This window comes from Cydia splendana, chromosome 26 (genome assembly GCF_910591565.1).
Source record: "Cydia splendana chromosome 26, ilCydSple1.2, whole genome shotgun sequence".
NCBI classification, from domain to species: domain Eukaryota; kingdom Metazoa; phylum Arthropoda; class Insecta; order Lepidoptera; family Tortricidae; genus Cydia; species Cydia splendana.
Genome location: NC_085985.1, coordinates 8205650 through 8230046, shown reverse-complemented (window position 1 = coordinate 8230046; position 24397 = coordinate 8205650). Strand labels below are relative to the sequence as shown.

General features: G+C 39.7%; 4 protein-coding genes across 13 annotated transcripts in view; 3 read left to right on the top strand and 1 right to left on the bottom strand.

Annotated features, from left to right (window-relative positions):
* The first annotated feature begins 2297 nt into the window (after window positions 1–2297).
* On the top strand, window positions 2298–9181 carry LOC134803101 (uncharacterized). Its single transcript, XM_063775811.1, has 5 exons — window positions 2298–2448; window positions 2529–2617; window positions 3754–3878; window positions 7838–7914; window positions 8962–9181. Exons 1-5 carry the CDS (start codon window positions 2373–2375, stop codon window positions 9099–9101), a joined length of 507 nt encoding a protein of 168 aa, XP_063631881.1. The 5' UTR covers window positions 2298–2372; the 3' UTR covers window positions 9102–9181.
* A 2370-nt stretch (window positions 9182–11551) lies between these two features.
* LOC134803521 (uncharacterized) lies at window positions 11552–13264 on the bottom strand. The gene is made up of 2 exons (XM_063776320.1): window positions 12864–13264; window positions 11552–12124 (listed from the first exon to the last, which is right to left on the bottom strand). Exons 1-2 carry the CDS (start codon window positions 13181–13183, stop codon window positions 11920–11922), a joined length of 525 nt encoding a protein of 174 aa, XP_063632390.1. The 5' UTR covers window positions 13184–13264; the 3' UTR covers window positions 11552–11919.
* A 517-nt stretch (window positions 13265–13781) lies between these two features.
* LOC134803280 (zinc finger protein 62 homolog) lies at window positions 13782–21518 on the top strand. Of its 2 annotated transcripts, XM_063776044.1 has the most exons (6): window positions 13782–14012; window positions 14168–14303; window positions 14522–14605; window positions 18418–18678; window positions 19091–20088; window positions 20373–20504. In XM_063776044.1, the coding sequence occupies exons 1-5, from the start codon at window positions 13854–13856 to the stop codon at window positions 20077–20079; spliced, it is 1629 nt and encodes a 542-aa protein (XP_063632114.1). In that variant the 5' UTR covers window positions 13782–13853; the 3' UTR covers window positions 20080–20088; window positions 20373–20504. The 2 variants fall into 2 exon arrangements, with proteins under 2 accessions (XP_063632114.1, XP_063632112.1); XM_063776042.1 differs by lacking the exon at window positions 19091–20088 and having other exon boundaries at window positions 20373–21518.
* A 312-nt stretch (window positions 21519–21830) lies between these two features.
* The window catches only part of LOC134803263 (zinc finger protein 260-like), a 98620-nt gene continuing 96053 nt past the window's right edge, over window positions 21831–24397 (top strand). For all 9 annotated transcript variants that reach the window (XM_063776004.1, XM_063776007.1, XM_063776003.1 and 6 more), the window contains exon 1: window positions 21831–22163. In XM_063776004.1, the coding sequence (XP_063632074.1) occupies window positions 22020–22163 (144 nt within the window). In that variant the 5' untranslated portion in view covers window positions 21831–22019. The remainder of the gene's footprint in view (window positions 22164–24397) is intronic.

Genomic DNA, 24397 nt, shown 5'->3' with positions numbered 1-24397 from the left:
GATGTCGACTACGAAATAACGCGCGTTTTGGTAAGAAAACTGATGTATAGAGTTACTACTCTTTCTTTACTTATATTACTCTATGGTCCATACGTACATCCGTGGTCCATGCGTGTAATCAATGTTTAAGGCCGTAACACACTATCGCACCGCACCAAGGTCATTGTGCGATGTACCGATAAGTAAGAGCGAGAAAGAGATATCGCTTTCTCGCTCTTACTTATGGGTGCGTCGCACAATGACCTTGGTGCGGTGCGATAGTCTGTTACCACTATTAAGCATTTCACTAGCGTCAAGCCCCCTCCAGACTATGCGCGTGAATCGCGGGCGAAGCCGCGAACGCGAGTGTGGCGTCGATTTCGCAGATTGTTCACGCCTTCGCGCCTTGTTCTCCGTTTTTTGTCGGTATATCGGCCCGCGTCAAAGGAGACCCGAAGCGCGAACTTGCAAGACTCCACATTACACAATATTTTGGCTCCTCTGTGGCAAGATAAATATTAATTATATTATATTAAGCAGCTATATTTTACGGTTTTACAATAAAACAAAATGGAAAAACAGCTAAATCACGTATGATGCCATAGATAACTAGCGCCCTCCACACTCATGCGCGATTCGCGGCGCGAAGCCGCGAACACGAGTGTGGAGTCGATTTCGCCGATTGTTCACGCCTTCGCGCCTTGTTCTCCGTTTTTTGTCGGTATTTCGGCCCGCGTCAAAGGAGACGCGAAGCGCGAACTTGCAAGACTCCACATTACATAATATTTTGGCTCCTCTGTGGCAAGATAAATATTAATTCTATTATGATATATTATATTAAGCAGCTATATTTTACGGTTTTACAATAAAACAAAATGGAAAAACAGCTAAATCACGTATGATGCCATAGATAACTAACAGTTAAACTCGATCAGCTGATGCTTTTCCGCCATATTGCCGCAAACCAAACTGCGAAATCGCCGTGAAGCGTGCGAGTGTGGAGTCATACGTCAACTTCGCGATATGTTCGCTCCGCGACGTCGCGCCGCGATTCACGCACATAGTCTGGAGGGTCGGTAACAGTTAAACTCGATCAGCTGTTGCTTTTCCGCCATATTGCCGCTAACCAAACTGCGAAATCACCGTGAAGTGTGCGAGTGTGGAGTCATACGTCAACTTCGCGATATGTTCGCTCCGCGACGTCGCGCCGCGGTTCACGCACATAGTCTGGAGCTTCACATTTAATACTGCCATAGAGAAAATATAGTTGGTAAAACCAATTTGTCAGTAAATAAGAACAGAGAAAACTATACTCATCCTTTTCTTTTGGGTGCTAGTACTAGTGTAAGACAAAGATAGTATGATTCTCTCTGTCTATGTTTGAAACGAGACGTCCTTTGACAAACTATATATACTGCTGCAATAACATGAATCTAGGATATACCTGGATCTGGCATAAGTGGTGGGGGTACCTGACAGAACGGGATAGTCTTATGTATCTTTCAGTAGGAGTAGCAGCGAAAGAGCTATTATTGTTTGTCCTTGTCACAGTCTCACATTTTATTTGTTCTCCACATTTTTTTTAGTATGGATAATGGTGGGCAACAAATGAATTCGACCAATCACAGTATCGTATTTGCGTATGTTTTGTCCCTCACGGAGGCACGCGTATACCACTTCTATACGATCCTACCTTCTATGTGCAATAACGAAACGCAACGTTTAGTGTTACCATACAAATAAATATCCCCTGATAATATGGGTAAAATAGGAATTACGGCAGAGAAACACACAAAACGGGTGATACGAGTAGTAAAATAAGTTAAAGCTAACGAGTAGTAAGGACAATTTATCGCCAATCTGATCAAATCAGGCCGTGTGTACCAAATTGTGACGCTGGTATTTTGTTTTGATGATTTTTTTATTTATCTAGAGATTCTAGAGGACACATAACAAATATCACCATAAATCTAAAATTTCTGATTAAATTGGAGATTGACGCCAATTTCATTTCTAACAAATGTGGCTATCCACTTAATGGGTAGTAAATTTTTATAGAGCAAAGATATTCTAATGGTAGACTGTAAATCAAATCGTACACATTTAACATTAGATACACATTATTACCATTGAATGAAAAAGTATTGCAACATGACAGCATCAATACCTTAACAATCTTAACATTTAGAAGTTGTTATCATGCTAGCAGCCACGTTTTCATTCGTTTTCCAATGTTATTGAGTTAAATTGAATTAATAGGCTGGTAACCCTTCAGCTGTCAAAACAAGAACGCTCGTTCGAATTCGGATTTCCGTTTGTATGGTTCTCGTTGTTTGTAGTGTACTGAAATAATTTTTGTTTATATCTTTTGCCTGTTCATTATAGCACCAAAAATGAGTCTAGAAGACAAAGATCCAATATATTTAGATATATGTCATCAATTGGATGCTTTCTGTAAACAAGTTGAAGGTAATTTGACACTAAGTACGTTGTACGGGTATCTCGATTTTACATCGTATTTAATTGTTAATTTTGTGTCTTATAAACAGAAAAAGTGGATAAGGATCAGCAGCAGTTAAAAGCGCGGAAGAAAAATACCGAACTCGAAGAGAAATTAGCTCAGGAAATGAAAAAGAACGTAAGTTGTTTACTAAATAGATGTTAGATATTTTCGTCGTCAATATTGCTGGTTTTACATTGGAAATTTATTACATATTTTCATATTCATATCAAAAACACAGTTTATATAATTATTTATTAGAATTGCATATTTAACTCTATTTTTTATACTAAATTATATGACTAAATTGGCAGTGGCGGATTTGCAGTCTTTGCCGCCTAGGCCCCAGGCCCTGTAGCCGCCCCTTTGTCAGCACCCATCACATTGACTGCATTTTGAGTTAATTATTGTTATCATCAGCGAATTTTTTGTCACAATTTGGCGCCCCTAATATCTTGCCGACTTGAGACCACAGATGAGGTGGATAGACGATATTGTCTCAATATCTGGGCCTAATTGGACCCAATGTCACAGAATGGTTACTAATAGACACACCGAGAAAACGAAATTTCGATAGATACTGGTGGAGAACAGCACAGAATAGGAAGGAATGGGAAAAACTGGGGGAGGCCTTTTCCGCACACGCGGCATGCAAATGAATAAAATAAATTGTAAAACAATAAAAGTTAAAAATAAAATATAATTAATAAATGTAATAACAATGACAGTGTAAAAATAACAAAAACGCATGAAATAAAGGCTATTACTATTACTAATTGGACCCAAGATGCAAAAAATAGGATATACTGGAAAAGATTGGAGGAGGCCTATACCCAAAAGGGGTCCTTAAATTAGAAATAAAATAAAAATTAAATGTAGCATTATATATTTAAGGAAAAAGGCTTAATAATTATTAAAATAAATATCTTGCCGCCCTAAGCCCGGGCCTTGGCCTCAGGGCAAATCTGCCACTGCTAATTGGGTGTGTTAATAATTATGTTATTTACATGAATCTAGTATAAAACAGGATCTGGCATGAGGGTAGGGAGAAGTGACCGAACAGGATAGTCTTATGTATCTTTCAGTAGGAGAAGCAGAGCTATTATTGTTTGTCCTTGTCACAGTCTCACATTTTATTTGTTCCCCACCGTAAATTTAGTGTGGATTATGGTGGGCAACAAATGAATTCGACCAATCATAGTGTCGCATTGCATATGTTTTGTCCCTCATATACCTTATAGGATCCTACCTTCTATGGTTATTTATGATCACAGGCGGAGTTGTTACGGCAACTAGAAGAGGTTTCAAGCCGATACACAGAGCTGGATCGACTGTGTGCCATGTTCCCTGGGCAGCTCACTATCTCCGACAATGACCAGACACGGCTGGATCAAGCCAAGTTAGTATTAAACATATTTTTCATTTAGAACAATTATAGCAGTGCCACAAGTGCCAAATTCATCAATAAGTAAACACAAAAAGAAAAATTAGCATAACAAAATGGACAAAAATTATGACAGAATGGTTTCCACAAGATGGAAAAAGCTAGCAAGGTGGCCCAAAAAAGCTAACGACAGAGAGGAATGGAAGAAGCTGGAAGAGGCATTTGTGTCGCTGGGCACTTTTCTCGCTGGAAATTTTTCCATCCGACCGGTCAAGGCCACATGCTCCAAAATTTCGTAAAATAGACTCGCCATTTGGAAGTGCGGAGTGAAGATTTATGTTTAACGAAACCGAGAAAATGTATCTACACATGTGATAGGTATTTTTTCTTAGTTTCGTTCACTGTAGAAAAATACACGTGAGGTGTCCTTATACCCCCCTCCCCCAACGTGATCAGTCGTACTTTTTTCGTGACCCCCACGTGATTTGTGCACAAGCCCTAAACAATGATGTGGGTTTCCACTCGTTTCCAGCAATAAAGGCTATAATAATAAAATAAACAGAAGATAAGTCTATGCATGGGCAAACCGTATTCGCCGCTACAGAGAGCGTGTGGATCGATTTCAGCAGAATCGCCTTTTTCAAAGTGACCAAAGGAAGGTGTACCGAAAGTGGGAGGAAGCCAACCTTCGTGCGCCCGACACGCAGCCGCCGGATGCTACTGCCATGACCGACTTCTGGCGTAGCATCTGGTCGGTGCCTGTCGGACACACCGAGGGGGGTTGGATGAGTGTTGTCGAGCGTGAGTGCGAGTCCATCGAACCTATGGGGGCAGTCACCATCAGCCCCGATGACGTCAGTTGTGCCATCCGCACGGCCCAGAACTGGAAAAGTCCTGGGCCGGATGGATTGCACAACTTCTGGCTAAAGTGGTTCCGATGCTCGCACTCCTGCTTGGCAGCACAATTTCAACAAGCCCTCGAGCTTGGTTCTCTCCCACCTTCCTTAACAACTGGTGTCACCTTCCTGCTCTATAAGTCCGGTAGTACCACGGAAGCGAAGAACTACAGACCCATCACATGCTTGCCTACACTCTACAAGCTCCTTACATCCATTTTGAGAGCAAAAATCAACGCGCACATTGTCGCAAACAATATTCTGGCTTCCGCTCAAAATGGATGTAGGGTTGGGTCCCGTGGTACTAAAGAGCTCCTCCTCATAGACATGACCATCTGCCAACAAATCCGGCGGAATAAGGGTGCCCTCTCGGCCGCTTGGATTGACTACAAGAAGGCCTATGATTCGGTGCCTCATTCATGGTTGGGGAGGGTCTTAGAGCTGTATAAAGTTGATGCAGCTTTGAGAGCCTTCCTAAGCGCGTGTATGAGACAGTGGACCACAGTCCTTCGTCAACCAGGAGGCCGGGATGACCGCCCTGGCCCGCAGGATTTTATAAGGATTGAGCGAGGAATCTTTCAGGGCGACAGTCTGAGTCCCCTGTGGTTCTGCCTAGCTTTGAATCCCCTCAGCACCCTGCTGAAGGATTTGGGACTATAGGTTGCCGGCTTCGGAGAGAGGGTGAAGTCATTTCTCACCTTCTGTACATGGATGACCTCAAATTATTTGCACCAAATAGCCAAGACTTGTTGGGGCTACTGAAAACCACCGAAGTCTTCAGTAGTGCCATCCACATGGAGTTTGGTGTCGATAAATGTGCGGTTATGCATGTACAGCGGGGGAGGGTTGTAAATTCAACAAATTTACAACTTTCTGAGACAATGTCTTTCAGATCTATCTCTGAATCAGATACCTATAAATACCTTGGTATGTCACAGTCGTTGGGTATTGAGGACGAGGGTATTAGACGGTCGGTGAAGGAGCGCTTTTTCAGTCGGCTCACAAAAGTCCTTAACAGTCTTTTGTCAGGAGGCAACAAAGTGCGCGCCTTCAACGCCTGGGTAATGCCCCTACTCACATACTCCTTTGGCATACTAAGGTGGACTCAGACCGAGATGGACGCCCTGGATCGGAGGGTCCGATCACTGCTCACCGCACATCGCATGCTACACCCACGCTCGTCAGTTATGAGATTGTACATCCCACGGAAGTGTGGAGGCCGAGGCTTCCTAAACGCCAAGGATCTCCACAACCACGAGGTGTACAATCTCAGGAACTATTTCCTTAACAACGAGTGTGGGATGCATCGTGATGTGGTGGCAGTAGATAGGAACCTCACGCCGCTTTCCTTGGCAAACGAGAACTGGCGCAAACCTGTGGTACTAAGTACTGCGGATCGCAGGGCGGCATGGGAGAGTAAGGTGCTACACGGGCGGTTCTACAAGGCCCTCACGGGACCCGATGTGGACCTGCTCGCGTCGGTGAACTGGTTACGATTCGGGGACCTCTTCGGAGAAACCGAGGGTTTTGCCTGTGCAATTGCGGACGAAGTGATGATGACGAACAACTATCGGAAATATATCCTGAAGGACGGTACGGTCGACATCTGTCGGGCATGCCGCCGTCCCGGAGAGTCACTCAGGCATATCATTTCCGGTTGCTCTCATCTTGCTAACGGCGAGTACTTGCACAGACATAATCTCGTAGCCAGGATTATTCACCAGCAACTTGCTCTTCTATATGACCTTGTGGACCGCGAAGTACCGTACTACAAGTACTTACCTGCGCCTGTTCTCGAGAATGGTCGTGCCACGCTCTATTGGGATCGATCTATCATCACTGACAGGACTATTGTAGCCAATAAGCCTGATATTGTGATAATAGATCGATCGCAACGTCGGGCCGTGCTCGTTGACATCACCATCCCCCATGATGAGAATCTCGTGAAGGCCGAGAAGGACAAGTCCAGTAAGTACCTAGACTTGGCTCACGAGATAACCGCCATGTGGGATGTTGATTCGACGATCATCGTCCCGATAGTCGTTTCAGTAAACGGTCTAATAGCGAAGAGTCTCGACCAACACCTTGAGAGACTCTCGCTAGGTGGTTGGATCAAGGGTCAGATGCAGAAGGCGGTGATCTTGGACACGGCGCGGATAGTCCGCCGGTTCCTCTCTCTGCAGCCCTGACCACCGGTAGCTTGGGCCTTGCCCCGCTGCTGGCGGCACCCTAGGTTAGGTTTTTTATAATGTGTTTATATTAATTTTTATTGTTTTGTAAGTGTTTTTATATTTTACTTTTATATTCATATTATAAAATAACCTAACTTAAGATGAGAAATAAATAAAGAAAATAAACACAAAAGCTTAGTCTATCGTCAAAAGCTGTAGAATAAGTTTTTTGGAGTCAACCTCACCACAGGTTAAAAGGTATCACAATCTTGACTCTTAAATCAACACAAAATACCAAAGGCTTCGAGTTCATACCTCCTTGGCGTTAAAAAAAAACGATTGGCTCTCTATAATTGTAATGTCGGCTGTACACACTTGTCAAGAGCCTCTCGCCAAGGGTCTTGGCACTGCTTCAATTTAATTGAGGAAGAGAGATGAGAAGGGAACAGCATGTACTTACACACTTGTTCTCGGCGTCTCTCAAGAAGTATGTACTGACTGCATAACAATTCTGGTTGGGAAAAAATCCATAAACTATAACCAAGGTATCCAGTATTTTGGATGTTGTTTCATTCATTGTCGAAGGTTGTGTCCTGCTTTATAGTTCGTTTTTTTTAGCATTAGAAAGAAGGTAAGCGATCTTGACATGTCTTTTAATTGAAAAACGCTTATAAAAATCAGTAACTATTACTTATGAAAGCAGAAGAATATAAATGATTGTATTAGATTTATAATTGTTAGATATTTGCCGTGACTTATTTTTAAAACGTGTTTTTCAATTAAAAGACACAAAGATTGTTTACCTTTTTTCTAATGCTAAAAAAATGAACTATAGTAACCTCTGTCACCAGTTGTCTGTCTTCTTTGTTATTTGGATGAACTAAATATGCTTGTTTTTGGTTTACAGGTTATCATATGAAGTAGCCAAAGAACTGACGGGGGTGAGATTTGACTACACTGCCCCACCCAACATTTGCAAAGGCTGTATCCTTTTTTACACTTATTTCACTGCATATATTTGTGTATATAAATGTGTGCTACAAATCTTGTAACTCAAATAAAAGCCAGTATGTATACCAGTGTCAAAGACATGTATAACTCCGTATAAGATGAATATGGAAAAAACGTGCCTCGGAAATCAAGAAAAAGTCATTCTCGGATAGATGGCGCCACACCTTTGGCATATGCTCGGTTAGATGGCGTTGACGACACCGTTTGATATTTACACAGAACATTTTTAGTTTTAATTTACTGTGACTACAAAATTTATCATGACAGTAACCCTCTATAGTCTCTATACTATCTATTCTCTTTGCCAGGGCATATACGTATATGTATGTATGTAATGTAATTCAGTTGAATTTTGGAGTACTACTGTAATTTCAGTGACAATGCAATAATATGCTGACATGGGGAGCCGACTTGATGATGCAATCAGAAGGTAGCAAACAGAACTCCTCGATGGAAAAAAACAAACACATTTAATATGGGCTGATTAGCATAGATCTACTATGGTGGTGGTGGGTTTTACAAAATTAAACACATTCACTGCCACGAACCCGCTGCGCGAGTTCATTTTGTATTGGAATGGGGTACTGCGCTATAAGTTTAAGAGAAGTAAATGTTTATTTATACTTTTTAGGGTAAAGACGGGTTATTCCCATTAGTTACCACCAAGTTATTACCAATGGTACTGGGAATTTTTTTCCCACCTTTTACCACTGGTAACTACTGGGAAAAACAATTAAGTTACTAGTGGCAACTAGTGGGAATAACCCGTAAAAACGGGACCCTATTACTAAGAATCCTTTGTCCGTCTGTCGCCAGGCTGTATCTCATGAACCGTGATTTTCACTGATGATGTAACAACAAATACTAAAAACGGAACATAATAAATATTTAAATGGGATCCCATACAACATACGTGAATTTTTGCGTAATGATACGGAACCCTTCGTGCGCGAATCCGACTCGCACTTGGCCGGGTTTTTTTCACGAATTGACAAAGATATTTCCTAAGCAATATATCAGATGTGAAGAGTGAGTCGCGGAAGCTCCTAGAACCGTTTAGCCTGGAGGGCGACGCCAGCGCCGCCATCTGGAGGCTCGCGGAGGCCGTCGCCGCGCCCGAGTGGCGCCTCACCGACAAGGAAAACCTGCCACCCAACTAGCCCGTTTATGTTACAGATAAAAATGTTAATTCCAATGGCCAATTTACTAAAAGTGCATCCACATTCAGTCGCTTTTCGTAGAGCAACGGCTCCAAGTGTTACTTCTAGAGATGCACCGGATATTCGGTTACTATCCGGTATCCGGCCCTTTTTTGATATTCGGCCTGGTACCGGATAGTGACCTACTATCTGGCCGGATACCGGATAGTAATTTTCAATTTTGCTTGATTTCGGAGTCAACAAATTGAATTTAAGAAACCGTCATCACGGTCATAATCGTACTCGTTTATTATTTTAAAATATCATAAACATTCCACTGACTTTCCGGCGCACTCATTTCAAACCCAGAAATGAGACCGCGCGAACGTTCCCTACGAAACAGGTCAAGCCTGCACAATGCGCACCTGATAAACTGAAATGTAGGTATACTTCCGCCGGCCGAATATTCGGCCGATGGTCAGGCCGAACATCCGGAATCCGGCCAAACAACTATACGTTGCATCTCTAGTTGAGCGCTAATTCACTCGTTGTCGTTTTGCCCCTACGAAGCATTTCCGCTACAAGCCGGGAAATCTATGTTATCGGCTACGGCCGTAGGTGAAAGTGTTAACTAAGTTACAGACTCCTGGAAAATGTTAAGTAATTTTTACTATTTCTAAGTACATAAATTGATCTGGACAAAACTTGGAGGATATAACCAAGCGGAGTAGCCATTAACAGGTGTTCCCCTCTGTCGAAACTCTATAACCAATGGTCATACACATTGTATGGACGTTTATCTGAGATGGCTATTTTTACGTTACGTATACATTTGACGTGCCCCTCCCCCGCAAAAATCGGCAGACGGTTCTGTACTGAAAATTACAGCCAAGGCGTCTCCATTTGGTTATATTCTCAAGGAGACAAAATCAATTCAGTGGGCATAATGATGGTTGCGCTTTTCTAGTCTGTCGCCGCAAAGGCCCCAGTACATAGTGGTCAAGGATGGTCCATGACGAGCCACTGCCATGGGCGACTGTGTGAACACGTACGCCACGATTCCTTTGAAGTGTCAAAAAAAAACCGATAACGCACAAAAGTCGTCCGCCATTGTATACCATTCCCTCCTGAACACAATCAGTGGGGAGACACTCCTCCTCTCGGGTGTTCTCGGCTCCGTTCGGCTCAGCATTGCTCCGAGCAATTATTAGGGTTGGCACAACTTGACGTCCCTTTGCGTGCATGACCACTGGTAAGATAATGGCTTGAATTTTGACCACCCTAAATATTGATTCGTCCCTGAATCGTCAAACTTCTGACTTGCACCTATTTATATGTAATGTTTATTTATTCTGTGACACAATGGCGATGGCTTGTCATGGACCATCCTTGACCACTGGAGCCTTAACAAGTGTGTAAATGTTAAAGGCACCTGACCAACCCATGACGCATCAGAAAGTCGGGACCAAACTTTCGGTTTCGGCATAAAATTCACGTTTCGGCCGAAGTTTCGGTTTTGGCAAGTCTGGTTTCGGTCGGATACTAATAAAACACAACTACAATATAAGTACAGTGAGCTGCGAAATTGCATGGAGAAATTATCCTCCTAAGGCCCAAGGTCCTACCTAAAGTACTTATTCAGTTCGATGAAATTTAAATCATATTCAATTGAACATTTGGAACAGTCGCATTTGCACTGAAGGTTCAAATTTCTGTGGCAAATTATTTTTCATTTGTATGGCTGGGCCTCACGAGGGTATGAACCGAGGGTATGAATGAATTCATTGATAAAGTCGCCATGCACTTTTGCGGCGATTGTACAGCGGGTAGAAACAAAAATGCTAATGAACCTTAACAAAAAATTTATTCGTAAGTAAATGCACAATTACAATTATTTTAATAAACGTTTACAAATAAATACAGCCTTTATTTTCTTCATAAAATTATTACACACTTTTATTTAGCTTCACGTGTAGATAGGTACCTACCTATATGGCCTTTGTACATATATGAGCGTCTCTTTTATTTTTTGCCACTTTTCTGTTATTTCTAGTCACGATCGCCAGCCCTTTTCACCCTTATAGGAGAAAAAAGTGTCCTAAAATTTCCATACATTTATCAAACATTCCTTTTTGTTACCGCCATACAAAGTATATACATACAAATGGTAACACAATAGGAAAAAAACTCTGGGATTTTTTTTTATCCCATTAGGATCGAAAGAGCTCATGATTCTAAGTAGAAATAACACAAAAGTGGCAAAAAAGGTCACAATATATAAGAACGGCAACAAATAAAAGAAACGCTCATATATGGTGCTTCAAATCTTGTAAGTTAAATTTGAACCACTTCCAACCACTTATCAAAACTTGTAATACAAGTGAAAGTCCCTTTTTGACAGCTTTTGTTAGAAAGGGACTTCCACTTGTATTACAAGTAACAAGCTTTTGATAAACAGGGCACAGGTGTCTCATTAAACTGAAATTTCGCATACTTCCGTATTTCCGATGACAATGCAATAATATGCCAACATGGAGCTGATCTGATGATGCAGTCGGAAGGTGGCCAAAGGAACTTCGATGGAAAGACATAAACACATTGAGTCTAGGCTCATTTGAAAGGTTTCGAGACGTACTTGATCGGTCTCTATTGTTTCCCACAAAATTTAAGTCATAATGTATTGTTTGTCTGCATTTTCGTTAGTCATAATTTGGTTTTTCTCAGAAACGCGTAATTTTTCAGGATTGCCATAAAACAAACCTAACCTATCTATAGAATAACCTTACGAAAATCCTGAAAAGTAAACGGTTTCAGAATTACAATCATCTAAGACAATATACTACTTCTTATCTAAAAGATCAACATAGGCACACTCGATCAGATCCTCGTCCTTAACTCCAAGTTTAGTCTGCAAGTCCCGAGCGATGGCCTGGCCATCCTCCAGCGCCTGCTCGGGCCGCAGTACCACTTCAAGTTCCATGAAGTGCCCGAGGTCTTGGACGGTGTCTATGTGGACTCGGGTCTGGCCGACCATGAAGAGCTTACTGTAATAAAACAAAATTTGGTAAACAGATGTTGTTTCAGGCCTATTACAGTGGGTACTAGAACTTCAATATATGGCAACTTATGCTATCCTTAAAAAAATCCTTCATTCATCCTTAATAAAAGCTTGCAAAAATGCCAAAAAACTGTTGGTTGGTTGGATCTTCACTTAACCTTTTGAACGCCAAACGGCGCATCCATTTGCCGTGCCACTGACGCCATGGGGGTAAAATTTGGTTTTGTGAATATTAATGCCAACCTAAAAGTGGGGTGTTTTTCCGTAGATTTTCATCAAAAAACGATCGACGTCAAATGGCGTCATTGGCACGATTTTTCTTTGACGTCAATTGCCGTCTGTGGCGTTCAAAAGGTTAAAATATGCAAATACTTATCTGTTTAAATGCTAGCTTTTATAAATCTACTAAGTAACTGAAACTAGAACAATTTTACTAAGAATGGGCATATTTAGGACATTGCGATCTCGTTCACTTCACAACTGCGTACTGTACTACGTACGAAACGAAACCACCCTTTAGTCCGTAGCGGCAACATACTTGCCATCATACTTAAAACAAAAACGCATCTCTACTATAAGAATTACGGGTCGAAATCTAGGGCCTACCGCAAACCACGTTCGACGTTTTGCCTCTCTGTCACACTTGTAAACTCGTACGTTAAGTGTGAGAGGGGGGCAACACGTCGAACGTGGTTCGAAGTAGGCCCTCAGAAACATTAACATACCGCTCCTTGACCACACGACCTCGCGCGCCCAAACATTTCCTCAACATGCTATCCAGCAGCGACGCCTTCTCACTTTCATTCGCCGAAAACTCCAACAACTCGTAGTTACTCAGCTTTGGTCCGCCTTCGTCGTCTCGATCGTAACGCACTAGAGTAGCCGATGAGTTCGCGTAGAAACGCATCTTTAACCGACCATCGTTGACTCTGTAGAAAGTATCGTCTTGTTTTATAATGGTGCCTTCCGATTGACTCAGTTCTGCAGCCACTTTGCAAATGTTCTCGTAGTCGGTTATTCTGGCTTTGATTTCTACGTTGCGCATTGTGAAATGGTTGTTCTAAGAACAGAATAACAACAAAGAATACAGTAGTAGGTATAGTAAAATTAATAAAAAACAAGATACAAGTTATTGCAAGTGTACGCGCCAAATTCACAACTTTTTTTTAACCGAGTTGTCAGAGACAGTCATGTGACAGTATTAAGTTTAAAAATGTGGTTTTATATTTTGTCTTAAATATATTTTTATTCTCACTAATATTACAGGAACTTAGGTATAGATCAAACTGTTTTCTAAATATGCTGTTTTAGTATATTCCTTACATATTTACTAGTCTTCTCGTAATATATCGGTAAAAGTACAGAATAATTTAAGTCCATGCGCAAAAGTTAAATTTCTAAACGAAGCACCTTGTTTGAGTCACTATCATGTGTGTTCTAAATAGGCAGGTTCTATGCATTAAATAATTTAAATAACAAAGTTTTAAATATTGTCTCAAATATATATATAATGCTAACAAATATGGTAGTCCGTTATATCTGTCAAATATTCCCTTTGTCTCTTTTTAACAACACGGCTTACACCATGTTGAATGGGATAGCTATATTTCTTGATCCCGTCACATATCATAAGTAACGGGTAATAGCAATATGTCAACATACATATATTGAATTGTTCTATTTTTTTCGATTACTTGTAATTTCTAAATAAAATCATGGACGTAGAGAATCTAAAAAGCTGGGTATCACAACCAGACGTCTGTCGGTGCTGCCTTTCAGCCAGCGGTACCTGGGACCTTACAGCATCGTACGTAACAGAGGCTGGAATCAAAGAAGTATTTTCAGACATTTTACAGGAATGTTACGGGATTTCAGTAAGTGTTATTTAATTGTTAATATCTCAGTTATATCCTTACAAATACACCGTAGCCCTTTAATATATATTATTTAGTAAATAACCTAATAATCCTTTAAAAATCGTCAATGCAGTCATCCATGTAACTGTGGAATATATTTGGATAAATTTCAGCTCTCGTGCTTATCAGAGTGGGGGCCAAGTCGGCTGGTGTGTGCGCTATGTGTTGGACACCTGAGGGACGCCACCAGCTTCAAAAGACAAGTGCAAGAAGCAGACAGATACTTTGCAGAATACCTTATTAAGAAAGGTAGGTAGTATTTAAAATGATTTTTAACAAGAGTGTTACTACCACTAAACCTGGATTATGTGAAAAATCTATCTATATGCTATATAGAATAAAGTCGGAATTTAAGGTACAAGGAAAGTATATTGCAGTACAATCATTTGTGTAATTACTAAATAAATATATTATTAGTTATTAATTTTTGCATTAAAAATAAAGAATACCATTAAACCTGTTTTCAGACTGCATTGAAATGATAAAGACTGAACCAGGTACTGACTACAGTGCAGATGACTTTGCTGAGCAAATGGAAATTCCTAGAACAGGTATATAGAATAATTGTAACATACTTTTTCAAAATTTCATCTCTGAGGCCATCTTAACGGGCCAAGTTAAAAATTAAATTACAGACAAAATAGGGTATATCATTTGAATATATTCAATTATACGCAATTCTTGAATAGAAGCATATATTCAAATTATACGCAATTCTCTAGCAACTACGCCAAGTGGTCGGAAACAGGCACTGGATGGTGAACTGACGCAATAGGGCATTTTCCTACTAGTCAAATCAGTTACTTTTTTAGAACTGTCAAAACGATTTGCTAATATGGAATTTATAAGTAACATTACATTGCGACGTCACGGTCAACTCACATCTTCTTCTTTCTCCGGTAGGCTTGTGCCTGCTCGGTCACTACAGAGAGCGCTCCGCTCTCGGTCAATCGGTCAAACAAACTAGTTCGGTCTTTTAGTTCCTTTAGTTCAGTTTGGTCGTTGAGAGCCGGGAATGAATAGGAGTCGATTTTTCATTGGTTTCTTTCCAATCTTTGGTAACTGAATACAATTCAACTTGTACAATACGATGTGTCGGTATTAAAAATGAAAACACCTTAACATAATTAAAAAATGTCAAATATGTTGAAATATATTTGATTTTCCTTCATATTTTAGGGGCTAAGGAGTGTCACGTCGTTCTTTCATCTCGTTCACACTCGTGCCAGCGACAATGACAACCGTTTCGTTCCGTCCATTTTACGTTTCACTCAGTCAAGCGCTCTCGAATCCCACTGAACTAAAGGACCTAAAGACCGATTAAGAGCGTGCAAAAAGATTTAGTTCCTTTCGGTCCTTGATGGGATTTCATTCTTAATAGTTCTTAGTTCAGGACCGACTCAAGCCTATTCTCCGGCCTTATCCCATGTTCAATTGGGGTCCTAATCGCTTTTCGCCAGCCATCTGTTCTGGGTCGTCATTGGATCTAATTCTAGAGCGAACTCACAATCACGATTCACGGTCAACTCACCTACTTTTTATATTACTATCAGATTTATTAAATAGAACTTGTGTTTAAAAATAACTCCTATCTGTGTTTTTCTAATAATTATCTGGTGCTTTATTTCATGCATGGTGTAAAATAATTTATTTTAAATACAGTATAATACTATTACCCCATAAACAAACTACAAATTCAATATAAACAAACCTTAGTGAGTTCATGGTGAGTAATGAAAGTATGAACCTTTTAAATGACACACCTATTATACATATATCATTCACCATCATAAACCTTATTAGAATACGTGTGTATTCAACTAGAGTTAGACCAAGAAAAGTCTGCAGCGATTTTGATAGCCCACGCAGTGCAAGCATTATTTTAAACATCAAACTTCTATGAAATTATAATAATAATAATAAATTCATTTATTCGCGACCAACTTGGATCAATAGTGTTAGTGACAGTTTTTATCTTAAGGCTAATGTTAGTATCTATAATATAATATACACAATTATTTACTTACTAGCTAATTCACTACTACAATCTCATATAACTATTTCTAATAAATAAATAAATAAGCAGATTTTCTCAATAAAACAGTTTAGAGAAAATCCCCCCACCTACTTATTCCTGCGCACATGGATCATGCAGCAGTTATTTATATACAGGCCATCAACCCTGTCCGCAATCATGGTCAGGATGCTGTTGGAGCTGGCCCGTACTCTGCGCACCAGGGATGTGGCTCGTTTGCGCATCGTGGTGTAGAAGCAGTCTACCCGCGCTTCCGCGAACATCCCTGACGCGCTACAGAATCTGGGCAACCCCATCAGCACCCTGTACGCGTTGTTATATTGAACGCGCAGAGCGTTGTACCGTTTATGCGCATAGTCTGCCCACAGGCTGCTCGTGTAGAAACTAGTACAGTAGGCTCTGAACAAACTGACTTTGACTTCTTTTGAGCAGTGAGCAAACCTGCGGGCTATCATATTCGCTCTGACGGACAACGCTCTGCGCTCACGCTCAATATCGGCATCATCTTTAAGGTCAGGGTTCACCAGATGTCCTAAATATTTAAATTGGTCAACGACGTTTAGAGGTTGACCAATTATGAACCAGGTCAAATGCCTTGGATAGGTCTAGGAAGCACGCATAAATCGCCGTCCGTCTATCCGTATAGTACCTGACGGTCTGCTTCAGTGCCAAAATCGCACTCTCTGTAGACAACCCCGTTTTAAAACCAAACTGGTTGTCGTGGACCTTTAAATACTTGTCTATTTGGCAATTCAGCAGACCGTCAAGCACCTTAGCAGTTATCGTAGCGAGCGAAATGGGTCTATAGTTGCATTTGTCACTGACATCGCCAGTTTTGTTTTTCACTATTGGGATCACCACTGTTTTCGTCATGTCGGCGGGTAAGTAAGTGTGCTGCATACAAAAGGTGTATAACATCGCCAGTACCCTAGTCAGGTGTGGGCCGGCATGATGCAGGTGCTCGATGCTGAGGCCGTCGTGACCAGGAGACTTCCCTCGCGCGATAGACCTTAAGGCACTCCTAACGTCCTTTACGCTAAATGGAGTTCTCATCTCCTGTCCACACGGCCCACAACCTCCAGCACCCGCTGCCCGTGATGGTCCCAACGGTGATTTAACAGCAAAATGTTCTTTAAATAGTTGTCCTATAGACCCATTTTCGCTCACTCCCTCGATACTTACGGGCAGACCCGGCTTACCGCTCAATTTATTGGTAGATTTCCAAAATTTACAGAAATCTCGCTTAGAATGGTGTTCCGCAATGATGTCCATTTTAATCTGCTCTTCGTGTTTCTGACACCATTTTAAACGAGACCTGAAAATCCTCCGGGTTTCACACACTTCGTCATAAATTTGACCCGACCTAGGTTGCCCATGCCACAACCACAGCTTAAATTTATATTTAGCCTCCATGTGAGCCTTGCGTACATATTTGTTCCACCCTAATACCGGTTTATTCCTTTTAAACAACTTAGGATCGTAGTCATAGCTTAAAGTCGCAGCGTCGCTTAAGGCATTTATTATATCATTATACAATTTATCAATTGCTATTTTATGACTTGACTCGTTACACATTTTGCCACAACAATTGCGAAATAAATCAGGAAAATCTATACCTTTTAACTTTCTATTACATTCTTCAGTATAAAGCTTTATCTGTTCCTGCTTTCTATCGCCCCACACAATTTTATTAACTATTTTATTTGGCTGACATAAATATTTAGGCTTAACAAAATTTAAATCACATTCTATTATTAAGGGAAAATGATCAGACCACATTACATCCACTTTGACGTAAATATTAACAATAGAACGCGCGGCTGCTTTTGTTACCACACAGTGGTCTAACCATCTTCTGGACCCGTGCGCGTCACTAATAAAGGTATATGTTCCAGAATCCAAACCCAATTCGTCAACGTCAGCACATGTCCATTGTTGATCCGCACAGAAACACGTCAGTTCATTATAAAAAGGCTCGCCTGGGTGCGCGTTGAAATCGCCGAGTACGTACACAGACTCCGCAGTGTTATTATTAGCAATCGCACTTACCACAGCTAAACAATCCGTAAAGTCGATTAAGTTTTCCAACTTATCCGTCGGCATGTAGACGTTTAACACTAATAACGACCTTTGACCTATGGTAATATTAATGCCACACACACGCGGCATTATAATTATGACATATAAAGTATAAATAACACTTGCACTGCGTGGGCTATCAACATCGCTGCAGACTTTTCTTGGTCTAACTCTAGCTACATTAATCACAATCAGTTTATGGCATAGATATAATTTATGTAACAAGGTTTTTTACACACTTCATTTCAGACACAAGTCCATTGAGAAAAGATGGGAAGACAACATTAAAACAAAATAAATCTGCAAATAGAAAGAGACACAAACATTCAAGAGCTAAAGAAAAAACAAGGAAAGACTCTGACTGTGATTCTGATACTCCTTTGACATTACTGTCGAAAAGAAGTCAGGATATTGACACAAATAATATTGATGTCAATATTGACGATAATATGGGACACATGGATCTACAGTGTGAAGAGATTGATGATAAAACAGATAATCCAATAGCAGGTTAGTTGTATTTAATTTAATTATGAAAACAGTAAGTTTATTTACCATTTTTAGGGATTATATTTTAACTAACCAATCCCGCCAATGATGTTGATAAATCGTCGGATATGATATCAAAAGTAAGAAAACAGTTGTTCCTACTCGCCACTAGATGTCGCTAGTAGATATAGATAGGGTTAATTTCACGTTGTAACATTGACACTGATAACTTGGCACAAAGATTTATTTGAGACTTCCCTCCGCGAAAACTAACTCACTCACACTAAAGCTCCCTATACTACTCCCTAGACGCCTATACTCATTGCAAGTCTTTGCTACGAACGCTTGATGTGTGCTTGCTTGCGTTTATTATTAATATATTTTACCTTTAAGAAATAAATGAAGTGTCAGTTATTTTTATTTTCGTTTCCAGGCCGCCAGCCTGTCAAAATAAACGCAATCAAGCAAATATCAGAGCGCAGACGCGTCATTTTGACGTGCGGCGCCGTTCTGCGAGACACCACGGCCTGCCCCTTTCGCCACCACAAAAGCTGGTTCCAATGCTTCTTCTGCCATGAAAACTTTATTCAACTCAATTTACTAAGAACACACACTAACGAAAAGCATTCTGACATAGAGGGAGAATTAAAAAAAATAAAACGCTACCCGCGCTCGCTTCAAATCGAAATTTCGAATTTGGAATGCCGCCATTGCAATTTGAATTTGACAGATGTCGAAAACATGCGCCGCCATCTTTGTGACGTCCATAATAAGGTTATTTATAGGGAGTGCATCGCTGATTATAAAGTTGATACGAGCCCCTACACATGTCATTTGTGTACGCAGGAGTTTCATGTTTTTAGAACATTGACGACGCATCTAAATGAGCACTACGCGAATTGTATTTGTGATGTTTGCGGGAAATCGTTCCTTAATTCTAAAAGGCTTAAGGTACATAAACGCACGCATGACACTGGCAATTTTCCGTGCTCAGAATGCGGGAAGATACTTAAAACGAAAACTTCTAAAGCTAATCATATGGAGAGCGCGCATTCAAAACGCATAATAAAATGCCAGATATGCTTCAAGCCTATGAAACACTATAATGATAGAATCAAACACATGTCAGAAGCGCATAATATTACGCATAAATTTAAATGCCCGATTTGCTCGAGAGAATACAACATAAAGCATTATTTGGCAACGCATATAAGACAGACGCACGGGCATAAGAATAAAAAATGTACTGAATGTGGAATGGCGTTCATAACTAACCACGGTTTGAAGAAACATATGTTGAAACATACGGGGGAAAAGCCGTATACTTGTTCCGTATGTTGTAAAGCGTATGCGAGGAGTTATACTTTGAGGGAGCATATGAGAGCGCATGATAACGATCGGAGATTCATGTGCCCTGAATAAACAATATAGGTATTTTTTTATTATTTTAGTAAAACAACCACCAAGCAAGCTATCTATAATAGTGCCATTGGTGAAATACGGCAGGCCTAGAGTTTGCATCCTATTTATATGGAACATCCTACATACGATATCTAGTGGTGATTTTTTTTTATGTATTTTTTTATAAACTGATCGGTGAGTGGCTCTACTCACACCTGATGGAAGGGAAGACAGGGAAAGTGATAATATATTACCATAGCCATGTACCTACGGTTAAAGATATATCTAATATAAATATTTTTCACTTTTTTCAGAATCATCGAGCTGGAAATCTCCAAGAGTGACTCCCGAAAGCTACATAGAAAATCGTCATCTTAGGTCAAACATCACGCTAATATTGAAAAACTCCACTATACTACCTTTCAAACATATTAACAAATATAAATACACCTGCCTATATTGCGACAGCTCATATTTGTTTTTCAAACAATTAAAAATACATATTAACGATAAACATAACAATGTCACCGAAAAGGAAATATCAAGGCGTTTAAAAACACCTAAAAACTTAATAAAAGCCGAAGTTAGCGAAATAAGGTGTAAGCTGTGTGATGTTACTTTAAAAAGTATAGATACTTTAATAGATCATTTAGTTAAAAACCATAATAAAAAATACTATAATACTTCCAATTTTAAACAATCGCATGGAATTTTAGGTTTCGAATTGACATCCGAAAAATTCCGATGTCACATTTGCAAGAGAGAATTTAGATTTTTCAAAAACCTTTCGATTCACATGAACGAACACAGCGCCAATTTCGTATGCCATTATTGCGGAAAAAAGTTCTTATCTGACCATAGATTGCATGCACATGTAAAAATGCATAAAGAGAACGATTTAAAATGTAAAGTTTGCGAAAAACTATTTCGCAGTTCTTCCGCTAAGGCTTATCATGTTAGAAAAGTTCATTCCAAGACTGCTTACAAATGTCCAGAATGTGATGAAGTATTTTTGCATTATCAAAAACGGATGAACCACTTGGTAGACGCACATAACATTAAAAAACCTGAATATAAGTGTGATATTTGTCATAAATACTATGCTAGCTCCGGAGGCCTTAGCGCTCATGTCCAGTATTCACATTTAAAAAATAGGGAATACCCGTGTCAAATATGCGGAAAAAACTTCGGTTACAAATGGACTTTGAAAAAACATTTAGTTGTTCATTCTGGGGCAAAGAATTTTGAATGTAAGTTTTGTAGTAAACGATTTGCTGAACCTTATACTCTAAAGGTACATTTGCGTATACATTTAAATGAGAAGCCCCATTCTTGTGCAATATGTAAAGCTGCATTTATACAAAAATGTAGTTTAAAAAATCATATACGTGTTCATCATCCCGATTTGGAAATTGATTTGAAATAAATATAAGTGTTTTTATTAATACATGTTTATAATTATTAAATCTGTTTTATTTCATTTTAATTTTATCCATGATATAGCATTTACAATACAATAAGCCGTTGTTTAGGTCATGTTATGTATAGGCTACATAAGTATATGGCAGGTAACTCCTTATTATAGAGGAAATTATGTTAATTAAAAGTTTTTATTATTTACACATCTTTGTCCTTAGTGTTTTCTACTCCACAACAGATGGCGCTGATATCATAATTTCGTGTTAAGGGTAACACACACTATCCAGCATTAATATCGAAACGAAATCTCGGCTACTTAAACACGAACCAAACGTTAAAAAAAAAAGATACAACAACATGGCGGCCGCTGCACGAAGATTACGGCGTTAGCAGATAATTATGCTTTAGTTCTAGAAAAACGTTTAACGTTTGTCTATTTTGTGTTTAAAGTTAGTGTAGTGTAATGTATTAGCTTTGGTTTACCGACCAAAAAAGAATTGTGGCGTCTAACACTGAAAGTGTGATGTTATTGGACATTAAAGATGTCGGCAATGTGGAAGCTAGAAAAGGACTTGTGCCGATGTTGTCACGCGGAGGGATCCTTTAAACATCTATCGGATCCCTGCTTCCTTTTGGGGCAGGAGGAAATCTACTCCATCATGTTGCAAGATTGTCTAGATATCAAGGTTCGTATGTGAAATCCAGTCTCCAGCGCTCGCCGCTCAGCTCTCATTGTTCTAGTCCGTTGATTAATGCGCTTTTGTACAATTTGTAACGCAAAATCTTAATCTTTTAAGTAACGACGTTAGTTTTCATGTTTTACTTCCGTCATATAATATTACTGGCATGTTTTTGAAGGAAACATTTGATGTAGGTAAAAACTTCGATTAGGGCGGCAAATGGGCGGCAAACGCTATAATAGCACGCTTGTTCTATTCATAAGCTTAACTACTGGCCATGGCCGCTAACTGGCCAGAAACTCACATGGGCGATTTTGTGAAAACGTGGATACCTATCTGAGATCTGAGCGTTTCTTTAATTTTTCGCCATTTTATATATTGTGACCTTATTTGCCACTTTTGTGTTATTTCTAGTCAGGATCGCGAGCCCTTTTCATCCTTATAGGAGAAAAAGTGTCCTAAAATTTCCATACATTTTTCAAACTTTCCTTTTTGTTACCGCCATATAAAGTGTATGGAGAAATGGTAACACAATAGGAAAAACACTGGGACATTTTTTTATCCCATTAGGATCGAAAGAGCTCATGATTCTGAGTAGAAATAACACAAAAGTGGCAAAAAGGTCACAATATAAGAATGGCAAAAAATAATAGAAATGCTCATCTATCTCTTGTTGGTTAAGCTTTTGAAGGCAATGCAATAAATATCTAGCATTTAACTATTGTAGTATACAGAATAGCTAGACAATGTTTTATCATTGTACTACAGACTATACGCATGTTTTCTACATGTAATCTCATAAAACAAATAAGCATAGAATCGTTTAACAATGCATTTGATCTCACTTCTAGCTTTGAACTTTGTACCCTTCCAATATCACATATAATAGCAGTGTAGCATTTAATCTCTAGTAGTCTTAGGCCCACTTGCACTATTCCACTAACCTGGGGTTAACCGGTTAAACCTGGAGTTACCATGGTTACCAGTACAATTTGACACTAGGTTAATGGTTTAACCACTTAACCACAGGTTAGTGGGATGGTGCAAGTGGCCCTTAGTAGTTAATGTGTTAGAACCACTTGGTACCTACCTATTCTATGCTTGGCATGGTGATGTGTTGCATGATGCACTACAACCTGTTCGGCCAGCACACCTTGATGAAAAAATCCTTACAAAAGGGGGTATTACTGCAATGTTCTGCCACCAGATTGCAGCACTAGTGCCTAAGTAAACCATAGAGTAACTTATACATACTGTGCCTTAAACTGTTTTTTGACAAGTTTTCACAGACAATAAAATATGACATTGATGCATCAAGGCGGTTTGTTTACAAAAGGCCAACCGGGAAATGCGATAATCGAAATTTAGTTATCTGCGTCTTTATCGCTTGAATATGCAAGAGTGATAGAGAGGTTAGATAACGAAATTTCGATATTCTTGTTTCACGGTAGACCCTCAGATTGTAATGGATTCTGGTAGTAGATAGGTGTGAATGTCAATCATACAATCTTACCTAATGTCCAATTTGGAGTATTGATACAAACCATTCTGGTTTAATGATGCTTTTGTATCAAAATATTATGTAATTGTGATTTATCTCTAATAAATAAAATAAAAAAATAATATTCTAACTCAAGGTGCCTGTGCGTACAATGCAACCAAAAGTTAGGGTAATTCGCCAGTAACTGGCCACTGTTAGTAACTGGCTGCCCTAAACTAAAAAAACCGGGCAAGTGCGAGTCGGACTCGCGCACGAAGGGTTCCGTACCATAATGCAAAAAAAAAACAAAAAAAAAAGCAAAAAAAAAAAACGGTCACCCATCCAAATACTGACCACTCCCGACGTTGCTTAACTTTGGTCAAAAATCACGTTTGTTGTATGGGAGCCCCATTTAAATCTTTATTTTATTCTGTTTTTAGTATTTGTTGTTATAGCGGCAACAGAAATACATCATCTGTGAAAATTTAACTGTCTAGCTATCACGGTTCGTGAGATACAGCCTGGTGACAGACGGACGGACGGACGGATGGACGGACGGACAGCGAAGTCTTAGTAATAGGGTCCCGTTTTACCCTTTGGGTACGGAACCCTAAAAATGAATTCTATTCACCTATAAACAGAATTCATTTTGGTATAAGGCGGCTAGTTATTAAAGGCTGGCCAGTTATTGAAACCTTATACTAAAATGAAACCTGTTTATAGGTGAATAGAATTCATTTTTACTGGCGAATTACCCTAT

Bases quoted from the DNA above. Each gene is read 5' to 3' on its own strand.
- LOC134803521 (XM_063776320.1), bottom strand. From the start codon at position 13,183: ATGCGCAACGTAGAAATCAAAGCCAGAATAACCGACTACGAGAACATT. The intron at 12,125-12,863 runs GTATGTTAATGT...GTTTTATTACAG, and splicing joins GGTCGTGTGGTCAAGGAGCG to TAAGCTCTTCATGGTCGGCC.
- LOC134803280 (XM_063776042.1), top strand. From the start codon at position 13,854: ATGGACGTAGAGAATCTAAAAAGCTGGGTATCACAACCAGACGTCTGT. The intron at 14,304-14,521 runs GTAGGTAGTATT...ACCTGTTTTCAG, and splicing joins AGAATACCTTATTAAGAAAG to ACTGCATTGAAATGATAAAG. The intron at 14,606-18,417 runs GTATATAGAATA...ACTTCATTTCAG, and splicing joins AATGGAAATTCCTAGAACAG to ACACAAGTCCATTGAGAAAA.
- LOC134803101 (XM_063775811.1), top strand. From the start codon at position 2,373: ATGAGTCTAGAAGACAAAGATCCAATATATTTAGATATATGTCATCAA. The intron at 2,618-3,753 runs GTAAGTTGTTTA...TTATGATCACAG, and splicing joins CTCAGGAAATGAAAAAGAAC to GCGGAGTTGTTACGGCAACT. The intron at 3,879-7,837 runs GTTAGTATTAAA...TTTGGTTTACAG, and splicing joins ACACGGCTGGATCAAGCCAA to GTTATCATATGAAGTAGCCA.